This window comes from Phaethon lepturus, unplaced genomic scaffold (genome assembly GCF_000687285.1).
Source record: "Phaethon lepturus isolate BGI_N335 unplaced genomic scaffold, ASM68728v1 scaffold1253, whole genome shotgun sequence".
NCBI lineage: Eukaryota > Metazoa > Chordata > Aves > Phaethontiformes > Phaethontidae > Phaethon > Phaethon lepturus.
Genome location: NW_010529518.1, coordinates 62909 through 77665, shown reverse-complemented (window position 1 = coordinate 77665; position 14757 = coordinate 62909). Strand labels below are relative to the sequence as shown.

General features: G+C 41.8%; 1 protein-coding gene across 1 annotated transcript in view; it reads left to right on the top strand.

Annotated features, from left to right (window-relative positions):
• Positions 1–14757, top strand: part of LOC104618373 (latrophilin-3) — a gene marked incomplete at both ends in the record, with an annotated part of 132536 nt that overhangs the window by 95270 nt on the left and 22509 nt on the right. The window contains one exon of the mRNA XM_010283948.1: positions 4422–5222. Coding sequence (XP_010282250.1) covers positions 4422–5222 — 801 coding nt within the window. The remainder of the gene's footprint in view (positions 1–4421; positions 5223–14757) is intronic.

Sequence of the window (14757 nt, the reverse complement as noted above, 5' to 3'; positions counted from 1 at the left end):
TATGTGGAAAGTCTTGTTTGTAACTCCCCTCAGACCTGGCAAGTAGTTCTTGATTTCCTTCAGGCCTCTGGCACTGTTGGAGCCAATGGCACTGGCCTGCAAACGGTGTAGGAAATCAAGGTGAAATACCCTTGTTCTGCCCAATGCAGCAATAGCAGGAGCAGAAGATCTCACTGTAAGAGAAATAACTATGTATTTCTATATAGATAGAAATAACTATGCCTTTTCTGTAGATCCCTGTAGGAAGGTAAGGTGCCTCCTGTGCTCTAGACAGTATTTAAATTCTATGGACTGGCATAGGCATTGCAGAGATATTGAATTGTCTATAATTGAGCAAAATGTTAAAAATTCTTCCAATACTTTACGAAGACAGTTTTGCAGCGATATGTTGCATAACTGAAGGGATAATCAGACCCTAATTAGACCCTTCCTTTTAATATTGCTCAATGAGCTAAATCCTCCAAGCTTCCCCTGCAACCTGTTCAAATAACATAATGTCCCAATATAAGCTGAGTAATTATTGAAATGCAAAAGCATTAAGTCTTAAATCAGCAGGAGGGAAAATACATGGGATACATACAATGGAAAGCACCATGTACGAGGTCATCAGAACACATATCGTGTCTAGAATCGTAAGAGAGCTGGATATGGCACTGACCGGTAATAACACATACGAGCTATTCAGGATAAGGGTGATCAATGCTTTAGGTCACTCCGCTCAGCTTGTCGTGAATATATTATCTTCTGCAGAAGCTTTAAAATACTTTACTCTTCCTGCTTTACAATATCACACTGTTGTTCAAGTGCATTACAAAAGCTTTGCTCATTTGGAAACATAAATTACTACCTTCTATGCTGCCAGAGGTACAGAATACCATCAGCCAGAAGAATCTGTGTGAAGCCATACATTTGGAGATCTGTCATGTTGCTTTCTAGCTTTTGCCAGGGACATTTAATATTTTTCTGAATACCTTGCTTAACTGTGGCCAGCCACAGGCTGGGACAGGGAGAGCAATTGCTGTGTGGGTTTCTCCAGTTGCTGGGTCTGGTGCCTTTTACTCTTGCTGGCTCTTACCCTTGCAAAACCAGGTGCTTGCACTGAAATGCTCCCTAGAGACCTGACAGCCACATGGTGAAAACATTTGCCTTTAACCTTAACCTGTTATAAGGTAGAAAGGAGCTTGAATCAAAGCCCAGGTAAAAACAGCTGTTCTGGGAGCCGCAGCTGGCTCCGGATGCGTGCCTCCCCACACAGCAAAGTGCAGATCTATATGTCTAGCCAATGCATTTGCAGTCTTACCCTGAAATCGTTCTTCCATTGAGCCTGCAGTTTCCCAGCCAAATGAATGAGACTTTTGAATGCAAAGAGGTTTGCAGTCCCAGCACCAGAGGACAGCCATTTGGCAAGTGTCTTGGTCTGGAAGGGGCCAGAATGAACTCTGGGCAAGCAAAAACAAAGCGCGCGTGCATACCTTTGCATTCCTGTCTCGTGTCTCTGAACAGAGATCTCTCGGCTGTCAAAACCATACTGTTTTGCTGGCAAGTTCTCACTTCTCCCTCAGTGATATTTTATTGGGCCTGTCTTCTCCTACCCCTTCAGGGAAGAGGCCCCACAGAGCCCGCAAGCCCCAGGGCTGGGGAAGGGTCTGTGCCACACCATGCTGGAAGAAGGGTCTGTGCCACAAATGCGGAAGGCTTTTGGATGAGGGCCCCCAAGGCCTCTCACAGGAGGTTGTTAGCTATAGAAGCTCACACTGAGCATTTACAATTAGTAAGTGCATTGCATTTATTTATTCTGACTGCAAGGGCCTTTGTCCAAAGGGACGCAGCCTCTTCAGCAGCATTATTATGCATGGTAATTAATTCACATTAAAATATCCAGCAAGTTCTGGGGTTGGGCTTTTTAAATAGTGCTTAGATATTTTTAACTCATTAAGACTGTACGTCTTTGGGATCTTAGAAATCATAGAAGTATTAAAATATTTATTTTTTTTTTTCCAAGTCTTACTAAAGCTTGTTTCTCTGAGCCATAGGACAGGACTCTGCGAACATCCACTGAGGTGCTTCATTTGACTTTCCTAAGTTGTCTATTCATGTCATAAGGGAATATTCTCCTTAATTCTCCTTATTCTCCTTCACCTGCTTAAAGAAGGGATCTCTGTTTTACAGGATTTTGGCGAAATATATAAAGATGTATATTCTGTAATGTTTCTCCCTGGAGTTTTTATTCAATACATAAAGCTGTGTCAGGCATATTTCAGTGTTACGGGTATTTAATTTTGCTCTGTGAAACTAGTCCAAGGCTGCTGCTGACAAGGTCTCTCAAATAGTTCAAGGGGCTTGGTATGTCACAAGTGTTTGTTTTTTTTGTTCTTAAAAATTTTTGTAAAATTAAAATTTATTTGTATTTTGTAAAACTTGTCTGCATATTATCTAGTGTATATCAGAGGGAAAGCTTTATATATATATAGATATACACACACAAAAAAAATGTTCACATACTGAAGTAAATTAATAAAGCTTCCTTTTCATATGAAAGAGGTAAAGAAAAGTACCTGGCCAATACAGTACCATTAATCTATTCTCTTTTCTCCTTTCTCTCTTTACTTCTCTCTCTACAATAGAAGTGGAACAAAAAGGTAATTAAATACCTTTCAAATTATATATATATATTACTTATGTATAGGCTAAGTTATTTAACAGTTTAACGTTTTAGTTGAAATACTTTGTCATTAATTCTCACTCCTTTTTTGTTAAAGTTTATTTAGTATCTCTGCTGCTCAACTTCACCAGATAACTCATTTTTGCTGAAAAGGTTTTACCAGTGCCTCTTTTTTTCATTAAATTTCTATTCAAAGGTTTAGATAACTCACTCTTCTCCTGCCCCAAAGAATTTGAAAAGTGTGCGTGCATACATATGTGCATAAGTATATCTAATTATACCATAAAAGCCTCTTGGAAATGGCACCCCTTTATCAGCAGCTCTGGGTGGTTACTTAGACTCCAACAGAGCAACATACTTTTACACCAGTTACTAAATCTGATTTTCCTCCTGTCTTGCTCTCCAGAGGATATTACCAATTTCTGCATTTCCAAAAATAATTGGTTATGCTCCAAGCAGGGAGCATGAATGCAAGATCCCATCTGCCAGACCCCACGCTACCAGAAGCATGTGGTGGGATACCTCTTCATGCCTCCCTGCTGCCCATCCCATCATCATGCTACTCCTCAGGCTCACAAAGATCAGCGTTACAAATAACCAACAAATATTCTCCCCCCAAAGTGTGTGCAGCACCTCCAGGTCAGGAGAGTGCTACTGGGGATGATGAAAGCCAAACGAGCCAATTTTGCTCCGCAGCATCCCTCCTTTTGTCTCCACGTCCAGCTGGCCGGCCTCTTGGTGTTGGCGTTCCCGTGATGCCAAGGTCAGCCAGGCGCCAGCCGAGCCTCCTCCTGGGAGCTGGGCATGCCCTGGCCCCTCTCAGCCCCCCTGAAGTATGAGCAGCAAAGCACCCCGGTTAGTCAAACCGCTCCTCTGTGCTCCTCTCATGTAACAATAGAAGGTATATGTTTTTAAGTTTGAATTACTACTATATTTAACAGGACATTTTTTAACTGATTAAAATCTAGACCTTGGGTTCTCTCCAGTGAACTTTATTCTTTTCCTTCCTTCTTTCCTTTCTTCCTTCCTTCCTTCCTTGTCTTTTCCTTCCAGCATCCATACGTCATTCGTTTTTAATTGTGTGGACTGCATGTTTCATGTGTCCTGTAGCAGCTTTGAAAGCCTCATTTCTAGTTATGCTACGGATCTTAGATGGGTGTTCCCCCCTGCTCCCTTTGCTTTAAATGCTCTTCTGAGTTGCTAAAGGGATTTGCCTCTGCTTTGGTATTGGTACCTTTTAAATATTTAATATCACTTGGGCTGTAAGGGTGGGAATTTCTTTCTCTTATTTCCATTTCTAGGCCACTCTTCTGTGGGCTGTTCAAATAAATATGTGGATCAATTCCCCGGGAGTTTACCCCTTCACCTAGTAGGTACAGATTCACTGCAGAATATAATCTGGAAATACAAACCCAGAAATCCTCTGGGGGCACATATTCATTTCAGTTTACAAAGGCGAATGGTCCAAGTAAGTACACCTGTAAAAATAGATTTGAAAAGCAATAAGAAAATGAGCCACAGTTGATAGAAAAAGCAGGGGGAAAAAAAAAATCAGTCTGGTGGAGCAAATTTTGTTCTAGAGACATGGCTGGCAGGAAGACTAGTCTCCAGCTGCAAGGCATTGCTCTTGGGTTTCCTCTGATCTCGAGTGTCCTCTGCTCCAGAACTAGAAGCTGTTGAGATCTTTGGGCTAACCACTCCTGGACTGTCATTAACTTTGGTTTTTTTTGTTGTTTTAAATTCTTTTCCCCTCTGACAGTTTTTCTTTGCCCTGGACTGCTGAAAGGAGTATACCAGAGTGAACACTTATTTGAATCTGACCACCAATCTGGTGCCTGGTGCAAGGACCCTCTGCAGGCATCTGACAAGATCTACTACATGCCCTGGACGCCGTACCGGACGGACACACTGACAGAGTACTCCTCCAAGGATGACTTCATTGCTGGGAGGCCAACCACGACCTACAAGCTCCCACACCGGGTGGATGGCACGGGGTTTGTGGTATATGATGGGGCTTTGTTCTTCAACAAGGAACGAACCAGGAACATAGTCAAGTTTGACTTGCGGACGAGGATAAAAAGCGGGGAGGCTATCATAGCTAATGCAAATTACCATGACACCTCTCCCTACCGCTGGGGAGGCAAGTCTGATATAGACCTGGCTGTGGATGAGAACGGGCTGTGGGTAATCTATGCAACAGAACAAAATAATGGCAAAATAGTCATTAGCCAGTTAAACCCTTACACGTTAAGGATTGAAGGGACATGGGATACTGCCTATGACAAGAGGTCAGCTTCTAACGCCTTCATGATCTGTGGAATTTTATATGTGGTGAAGTCTGTGTATGAAGATGATGACAATGAAGCCACAGGGAATAAAATAGATTACATATATAACACTGACCAAAGCAAGGATAGCATGGTGGATGTGCCCTTTCCAAACTCCTACCAGTACATTGCTGCTGTGGATTATAATCCCCGGGACAACCTCCTTTACGTATGGAACAACTATCACGTTGTGAAATATTCCTTGGATTTTGGCCCACTGGACAGCAGAGCAGGTAAGGGTTTTAATACCCTGACAAAATCTGAACTGGGCTTTCTATTTTTCTTGTAAATACACTCTATTTGGATGTAAAACTGAAGTACACTCCTGTCTTACTGATCTGCCTGTGTTTCTGTAAATTAATCCCCACCACAAGACCTATGATGGATATTAAGACACTAATACGTGCAGAATATACTGCTTTTAATCTTAGTTTGAAATGACATGGAGAGTGTGCTACACATAACTAACTTGAAACAGTCTCCAAATGTCCATGCTCTTGTTCACATCACAGGGATAGCACTCTTTTCTCCTTAATTGAATTTTCTTCTGTATATCAGATCATCTTCCCTACTGGAGGAATTTTGGCAAAACAAAGTGTGGAAGATGCTGTCGCTGCAAACAGCCAGGGGGGAAACTGCCAGCCAGTTTAAATTACTTCGTTCCATTAAGCTGGGGGAGATTGGGCTGCTTAGGGAAGCCGCTGCTAATTGTATAAGTGAGCATGCACCCACAAGTGTGTGTCTAGAGTCAGCAGGGGAATTGACAACAAAATCCTCAAAATTGTTGGTTTCTTTTCTTTAAAGTTGCTCATTTTTTTTTAAAAGCATTTCATGACTTACTATGACTTACTATGCTTTCTCTAAGAGAGGAGCATCTGGCCCCCAGAGGATTTCCAGCTTTTCCACTTTTTTTCCTCTTAGAAATTAAGCCAGTAGTTACTTAGTTGGGTTATATTCACTTACCTTTACCAACTTCTTCACTGTTTGGCAAGTATTATGTTCACAGTTGCCACTTTATTAATAACATGACTTTTAGCCTAGATTGTGGTCAAACTCATATGACACTGCAAGAATTTCCGAACAGTGTTTGTTTCCTGCTGTACATGATGTAGTCATGGTTATCAGGTAGTTCCTGTGGTGGACTGTGTACTTCAGAAAAGCTGAAAAAGAGGAAAGGTATAAATAATATAAGTTGGCCAGGAAACTATTTGATTTGTTACATGGCTATTCCCAAAACGTTCTTTTTTGTTAATTAGAAACTCAGAAGTGCATGAGTGGATTCAGAACTTCAGCTTGCAAAGGAGAAGTTGAGAGGTTTCTGTTACTGAGCTTTTCTTTTTCTTTTCCTGTATGCAGCCTGTTATCAGTACAAAAATGGATCAAGAGATGCTGAAAGAAATTGTGGATATGAAAATCTGCGGGGGGGGGGGGGAATAAAAGTAGTAAAATGGCAGTCAATTTTTTGTTTTTATACAAAAATGTAAGGAAGAGGAGAAGGAAATCTTGAAAAGGCAAATGAACAAAACCGACTGTTAAGAGAGGAGCAGGGACATTTTCAATGATGTTGACCTCTGCAAGATCTCAGATGAGCAAAAAATGAAGTAATACTTCTCATTCTTCAACTTAATGATGAGCATGTACTGTCGGAGTGGTGGAGTGAAGCAGAGCAATTTGTGAGCTATTGGTTATCCCTGAGGAGTGAAAATCAATTGCATACCTTCTATTTCACAGAGTTTTTCTCATTTTCAGTGAATTATTTCCAGGTGTTACAGCAGACTCTCTGCTGCCGCTTTTTCAAGTGGTGACCGTTGTCAGTAATAGCATCTTTAATAAAAAAAAGAAAAAGCTATAATTGGTGAAAACCCCAGATTTTATACTTTCCTCTAAAAAGGGAAATGATTCTCCTCTTTTTCCCAGCTGGTGAGGTGGGAGAGCAAGAGAAAACCTTGCAAAGGGCTGAAAGTCTGTGAGGTGCAAAGATTTGATTTGTTCATGTGTCACTGTGGTTTGAAGCCCCTTTAATTTCACTCATGTTTGGATGAGAATTTAAAATCCCCCAGTACCTCAGATGGAAAGCTGAAGTAGTTTTTGGCTTTGGGTGGTGGACACAGAAGGGTTAAGTTGTTGTCAAGGAATCTGGTGAGCCTTCTCTGACATTCCTTTTGTGCAAATTTTGGTAGCTTTGTAATGTGGGCAAAAAGCTGAATTTTGTATGCGTTCCTCTTCTCTGAAAATTGTCGGGATTTCCGTTTTGGCAGCAGTGCGTAAGGATCCCATTACCTCACTATTTTACGGGTTTAGAGGACTTCTGAGAGGACTGCTTTGACAGCAAGTGAATTTCTTGATGAGACAGCTTGAATGGGCCAAGGCATTTCAAAGCGAAGAAAAATACCTTTGCAAAGGGAGTTTACTGCTCCATTACCTGCACAGCCTGATTAGTGGGAACATTATTTTATGAGTCAGTCAAACAGAAGCACCAATTTTGAATTGAATAGGTGAGCAAACACTTGCTTGACACCAGTTTTTTTTGTAGGGAGGAGCCAGGAGACGAGGTCTGCGTGACTGACTCTCTTCCAAGTTCAGTGCAACACATTTTCTGGTTAGCACCAAATTTCATGCTGCATTGCTTTATGTATAATACTAATTATATGACTGGCTTAAACTCAGCTCCTCCAGCAATAAGCAGAACAGGAGCCGATGCAACACTAGGAAAGCAGTGAAGACTCAGGATATTTTCATTTGGTTATTTAGTTATTTCATTTTTTTACAGAGTGAATTGTGGCTATGTGTTTCCCCTCTTCCAAAATCACCACTGTTTCTCTGTTTAGAGCAAGGCAATGTTCAATGCAGCCATTTTCCATAGGGTTACAGTTTGAGTAGCAAAATATGTAAACAATATCTGCTTAATTAGAAAATTAAAAAAAGATTGTAAAATTGATGAGTTGAACAAATTGGTTGTTAAAAAACAATTAAAAGTGAAGTTTTAGGAGAAGAGCTCTTAAAACCAAAAATTGATCGTAACAAGTGATATATTTAGCTACTTAAATAGCCAGTAGCATATTTGAAACATATTTGAAATCTCTGTTATCATATATTTCAAGAATATCTGAAATAAAAGAAAACAGGTGCTGGGGGTCCAGTTTATTTAGAATCAAACACTTCCTTTTTTTTCCCAATCATCCAGGGAAAATGAGAGGAGGCAGGAGTTGCTTAGCTTATAGGAAAGGCAGGGATCACATCCTCTCGCTCTTCACAACGATGAAACACTTTCTGTGAGTTTTAATTAAAGATTTGTTTGTGCATGTAGGTTTGGAACTACTGCAGAGCTTCTCTCACCCACTGTTTAAAAAAATGGGCTTTTACTCCTTGGAGCAAATGAGTGCCAGGAATTTCTCTGCTCAGCTTCTGTACCAGCCGAAGGTACCAGGGAAGACAAAATATTCTGAAGTCTTAAGTGAGGCACAAAGATGGATTCAACTGATCTATAAGCAATTCAGGGCTCCTGATTGAATTAAAACCAATTGTTCATTTTTCTCAGAAATGGGAAAAGCTGCATTTTAAGGATTTGCCCCGCTCAATTATTTTTTTCCTTTTGTCTTGGTGGTGTTTACATTTATCCCAAAAGTGGTTTTGAAAGCAAACACTCCTCAGTGCCTGCAAATCCCAGGAAACCTGTCATTAATGTCTACCTTCAAGAACTGAATTTGAAGATACCAAAAGCCTTTGAAGCATATTTTCTTTGAGCTTTTTGGCCTTAAAATGAGTTTTTGGAGGATGCTTCTCCATAAATGTTCCTGAGTTTCTGGGTTATTTCTTTGTAGCTGCTTTTGACTTTGCTAATTTGAAGTGATAGTCAGAATAGCTCTACAACTCTGGTAGTTTTTTCCATGGCATTCTTCAAGAAGCTGAATCCAGCAAAGTGTTCAGGTTGGGTTTTTTTTAATGTGTCCCGCTAGACATGTGCAGAGAGAGAAATGAAAGACTCTATCAACGGAATAAAAAATCTTCCGCAACCTAATCAGTCTTAATATTCACCAGAGTTACCTGTTTTAATCATCATCCACTTGTGATACAGTCTGCGTAAACAAATTCAAGAAAATATCAACAAATCCTCCTCTCCAAAAAGGTAAAGTGCTTCCATCCTGCTTCCTGGCGCAGCGCTGCATACAAACACGCATCTCCCAGCTTTGCATCTCTGCACCTCCCCAGGCGGTCATGACTCCTGGCTGGGTACCAAGTAGGGGTTCCTGGGCAGCAGAGAGACCAGAAGAAGAAAGTTTTGTCATTTAAATGCCTGAGGTGCCCCATGCCAGTGCCAGCAGCCCTCACACGGGGGCTCAGGATGTGCTGGCTGACCGTTTAGACCAGGGGTAGGGACCACAGCCTGTCCTGTAGCTCGGCAGTGAAGCAGTCCAGGGAAGGACTTGAACAAGCATAAGGATCCTTCAGCGCATGTCTGGGACTTGGGTGTCCTGGCAGCCATTCCCAGTGATATGGGAAATACAGACCTCCTGCTTTTCAGGTGTTTTAAGTTATGTCCAGGAGACCCAGGCATTACAATATGGGGTGTTTAATAAATGTATGAAGTTAATAAATAAATATGCCCAATATACATAAGGAGGACAGTACTATGATACAGGACTTCTAATACAGCCTCGTTGTGCTTAAGTGGCTTCCACAGATTGCATATTAACATTGTGGACTGCCAGTCTGGTAATCAGATGTGATATGAAGTTTCCATCCATATCTGTGATATTATAAAAACCTCAAGTGATGCCTATCAAACTTTTATCTTCCACATTTTGTTAAAAATTGTGGGATGCTGTCTTGACATGTGATTGCAACCATTTTATTCAGTAAGAGTTGTTTTTTTTTTGTTGTGTGGTGGGGTTTTTTTTCCTAAAGCATTTTTACAATGCAGATAAGGTGAACCCTCTGTCCTTATAATATGCTAATTAAGTGCATTTGTGTCTTGGGTAAAAGACGTGGCAGTATGGTGATGAATAAGAACTTTAAACACATATGACACCTCGTTAAAATGTAATTTTCACATCATAAATCTGAGGCCTTTCGTTTGACAGCTGAGTAATGTGGATAGTGGGCAGAGGATCTTGAACATTTCAAAGCTGTCACGTGCTAATAGGTAGCTGAAAGCAGCTTCCTGCGCTGCTTGCCTTTAACACCCTACATCCTTCCCTGGGAGGTGCATCAAAAGGGCTGCCGAATCTTGAGTCCCACTTGTGCACAGGATATGAATTGCCATCGCTTTGAGATCTCATTGTGATAAGTCACACTTAGTATCTCTGAAGCTGAATTCAGGCTGCATGCTAAAAGACCAGCTGAGCCTTTTTGATGAGCAGCTTCTCCTGGCAGACAAGGGCCATTTTTAGGGAGCTACTGAGTGTTTAATTGTGTCTTCTCCTGTGTTTTTATTTTCCAGTTGCTTTCCTCCCATCTAGGAGCATCCCTAGCTCTCTCGCTCCTGTTCCTCTTCACTGCTTACAGTGACAGCTGCTGGTTGCACAGTGTTGCTGGAGGTTTTCAGAGAGATCAGTGCTTACTTTCAGCAGCCTCTGGTAAACATGTATCGTGACCGGGGCCCTGGCTTTTATCCTCTAAAATTTGCCCATATATGCGTGTCCCATTTATTCTATAAATATTTCAGTCCCTTTTTGCTATTTAAAATAGAAAGACACATCTAAGTTTGGAGGTGAAGAAAGCAGCACAGATACTCTTCATCTTAACAAAGCTGACATCTCAACCTACATTTGCTGGCCAGCCGGTACCTGGCAGGAGGACAGGAGGATATTTCACCTACCTGGGGTATGCTGGGATCCAGAATTGCATTTGTTACCCCTTTTGAGGCCTGATCTGTCTCTTCATTTTTATCATGTTCTAAATTTTCCCTCTTTGTAAAGCAGTGTTTGATTAAAAAATCATAAAAAAGTATTATACCACTGGACACTTTTCTGAAATTAGGGATTTCTGCTTTTTGTCAGGAAACCTGGAGTCAGAGCTCTTTCCTCTACCTTCTCACAAAAAATCCTTAAAAATGCAAGATTCCTCAGCTTCAAAACTCTCCCTTTGTGGAGCATTTCATAAATATTAATACTGTTTGGTTAGCATGGCGGGAGTATCTTCAGTGCCTCTCCAGTACGAATAAATATGTGGTTGCTCCCTCCTCCTAAATGAAAATGTACTTCTCTCAGTAGGACCATGGAACAGGAGATAGCCTTACCAAACAGAGGTGGAGGAGCCCTCCTTTTCCATGAGTCACTGCTCCTACTACGAGGCACCTATCTGAGCCAGCCTGAGAAAATGGTACAGCAAACCTAACCCATCCAGGAGCTAAACTGTGACATTGCTGTATCCTCTCTGGAGATCGGTTGTTACCATTGCAAACAAAGCAGGAATCTGCTGTAAGACCTGCATGCCATGAAGTCACAGCCAATATCCATGGGCTGCGGTCCTGTTCCCGCAGGCTCGCAAGCAGGAGTGCTTGGGGACTGGGCTGGTGGGCAGCCAGGTTGGTTGAAGTAGGGGAAGGGCAGCAAAAGACAAAATGATTAAGCTAAACTTCACTTTCAAGCTTCAAAACAAAAGGCGGCCAGAGACTTCGGCACTTCATAATCCTGTCAAACGCCAGGAGCGGGAAAGCACCTTGCCAAGAACATGTCTGAAAAGCTGAGGCGGCTGTTCCTGGCAGCAAGTATGGGATATACTGCTGAAGATAGCGGGGTGATTGCATAGGGAAAAAAGCTTTACCTCTCTGTGAAGGATAGCAGCTTTTCCTCTTCTGCAGTGAGCTCTTCGACTTGAGGAATCAGCCTGGAGTTGTGATTAATTGTAATTTCATTAAGTTCAAGACCACCAGGCTTGTCACGCTGACATCCACCACAGCTTATCAGTCTGATGCAAATGCTTTGCACCAAACCCAGCTAAGAGTGTGCCAGCCCTTTGGGTCTGAGCTCTTTGCCAGAGGCAGGGAGCGAGAGGTGACACGTAACAAATGTCTGAGGCCGCCTTTTGCAGGAGGAAGGGACTGCATCATGTACTAGAGACAGCTTTTGAGCGTTGGATTTTTACACGTGGTTTTCAGTGATGAATGCATCGTTTATCCTTTGGCCAGCAGATTTTGCTGGATTGTGTGCAGTGATGGGGGTCTGCACAGGACTGGGGGTTTAGTCCGACAAGAGACTCCAGGATGTTTCATTTCTGAGCTGTTGCCTCTGCCAGCTCTTCTCCTCCCACCACAAAACAGGATTATAACCTTCCAGGCTTCGTCTCAGGACATTACCCTCTCATCTTAGATTATATTATTGCACCTGATTTCCTGAAGGCTGGCCCTGTGTGCTGCAAACACCTTCTGCTCCCTGCAGCACTGCTCTGGCCTGGCTGGAGAGCCACTAGCCTGGCTTGGGATGTGGGGTCCTGGATGCTTTCTTCATGTGCTAACTTGGTTTTTTGCCTCTGTGTTTTTAAAATGAGCAGCCTTTATTCCTGCTCCCCACTGAAAATACCTCCACCATGGCGGCTCATGAGTCTGGATCGCTCTCCTCACTCGTCTGCCACTGATTGTGTTTGTTCTGGAAATGACTACTGTAATATTTTTAGCAGCACTTATTAAGACTCGTCTCCTGAAGTCTAGTTCAATGTTGCTAATTAACGTCTTCAATACCTCCAGCACTCTGCAATGCTGCCATGCCAGATTTTCTTTCTTTTTTTTAACCAATAAAGCCAAGAAAGCAGATGTGGATGCCCTGCCATATTCTGCTTTAGTGTCAAAGCAAGCAGAAGGACACACTGGAAGCTGGCCTTGATACTCAGGTTAAAGAGGAGTAAAAAGCTGTTTAGGATTAAGCTACAAAATTACTGAGCCTTTACAGCAAGGCTTTACAGATCTTTCCCTTGACTTCAGGAAGTTGTGGTGATGCCCTTAGCATCTCCCATTCTTCAGGTGTGGCAGCAAGTCAACTTTCCAGACACATAAGTTATAACTGGGCTGATAAAAAGTACCCAAGGTATACATGAGGAATAGAATGGTCAACCTTATCCTCGGAAATCCATCTGAACTCTCACGGTAGCGTTGGATTTAATGGGTTGCTTATAGAAAGGGAATTTAGGTTGAATGTACAAAAACAATCTTGGTAGCTTGTTTGAAGATCTACATGTTCTGGGAGAAATGAGACCAGCTGCAAAGGGCTGTGAAATGCTAGTTGGTGGTTCTGTCAACAACCTGACAAGGGAAGATAGGTAGAGCCCAGAAAAAAGAGGTAATAGGCACTTTAAAGCACACCTTCTCAAACTGCATTTTGGCGTTAGTAACTATGTTAAATCAAGAGAGTTGGGTTGTGAAAAAAACCAGAATAAAACAGTGTCCATTTTTGGGGGGTGAGTCTGCCAAGTGTGCATGAGTAAAGGTTGATATAATGAAAAAGTTTCTGGGACAAAATCCCAAAGTTCCTGGAGAGTTTCAGCTCAGCCATTATTCAGACAAATCCTCTGAAGTTGGTGGGAGTTTGGACTAGAGGTTTCAGGAGTGAATTTCTGTTTTCCCTGGAAGGGATTGCATTTTGCCTGTGAGAGGCTTTTTGACCTCCTGATTTTTGTGTAAAGCATCCAAAGAGGATATATAAATATAAGTTGCAAGCTGGAACAAACAGTGAATATCTATATGAATTTGAGCCACAATATCTGCCCTACATTTTTATCTTGGAAAGACTTTTTTTTAAGGGTGTGCTCATGGTTGGGGGGCAAAGCAGATGATGAAGGCTTACGTGAAAGAGATGTGTCCATTAAAACAACGTAGTGATTGATTGTTCACTGTAATAGGATTTTTTCACTGTAATAGGATTTTTCCTTGATTAAAATGTGCTGAGAAGAAACAGGATTTAAGGAAAATTTCACTGAAACACAGAATTCGGTTTAAAAGACTGACTGAATAAGCAAACTGGGTGTTTCATGTTATGTAGTACCTCAGTTCTGTGTTCTCACAAAATATCAGCTGCTTGAGACTCAAAAGGGAGCACGAGAAAGACTCAAAGAAACATCAGAGCTGAAAACTACAGAAGTTATACACTGGCCACAACAGAAGATGGGAAAATCAGCTGCCTTTATACCAGTCTGAGCTGGCTTACTGAGGTGCTATTCATGCTTCCCTCAAATAGCTGGAATAAATTAACACAGTCACTGGAGAGATGAGGCATTAGGCAGCTCTGCAGTTCTTTTTCATCTGTCGGTGTTTAGGACAGAGACGGGGAAAGGGCCATCTGTGTGCTGCAGGCAGAGAGGAAAAGTAAAGCCAGCATCAAGTATAGATAATGCCAGCAGAGAAGTCCTTAGTCCATTCGTAGGGTCTTTCCAACATACCATGTAAAGAAGAGCTTTTGTGAGCCCTCGCGTATTGGCCTCAAATTCAGTTGCCCCTCTGACTGTGTGAAATTATTGTGTCTATCCAAGGCATGTGCGAAGGATGCTGTGGCTCACTAAGGTCAATCAGCCTGAATTCATGTGATGTTTTGCGCTCTGGTGCTACTGAATTAAGCAAATGACTGGTAATGTCAATGTGAACACTGAGGCTCCAGGAGGTGGGAAATACTGAGGGACGGCTGCATGGAGAAGAAAAAGAGGGGATTTTTTTTTTTTTTTTTTTTTTTTTTTTTTTTTTTTTTGAGGGAGAGGTAATAAAATATATTTGCTTGACAGGAGCATATGTATACAATGGAGGAACTAACAGCAATGAATATTTTTGGCCTTCTCCACACAAGT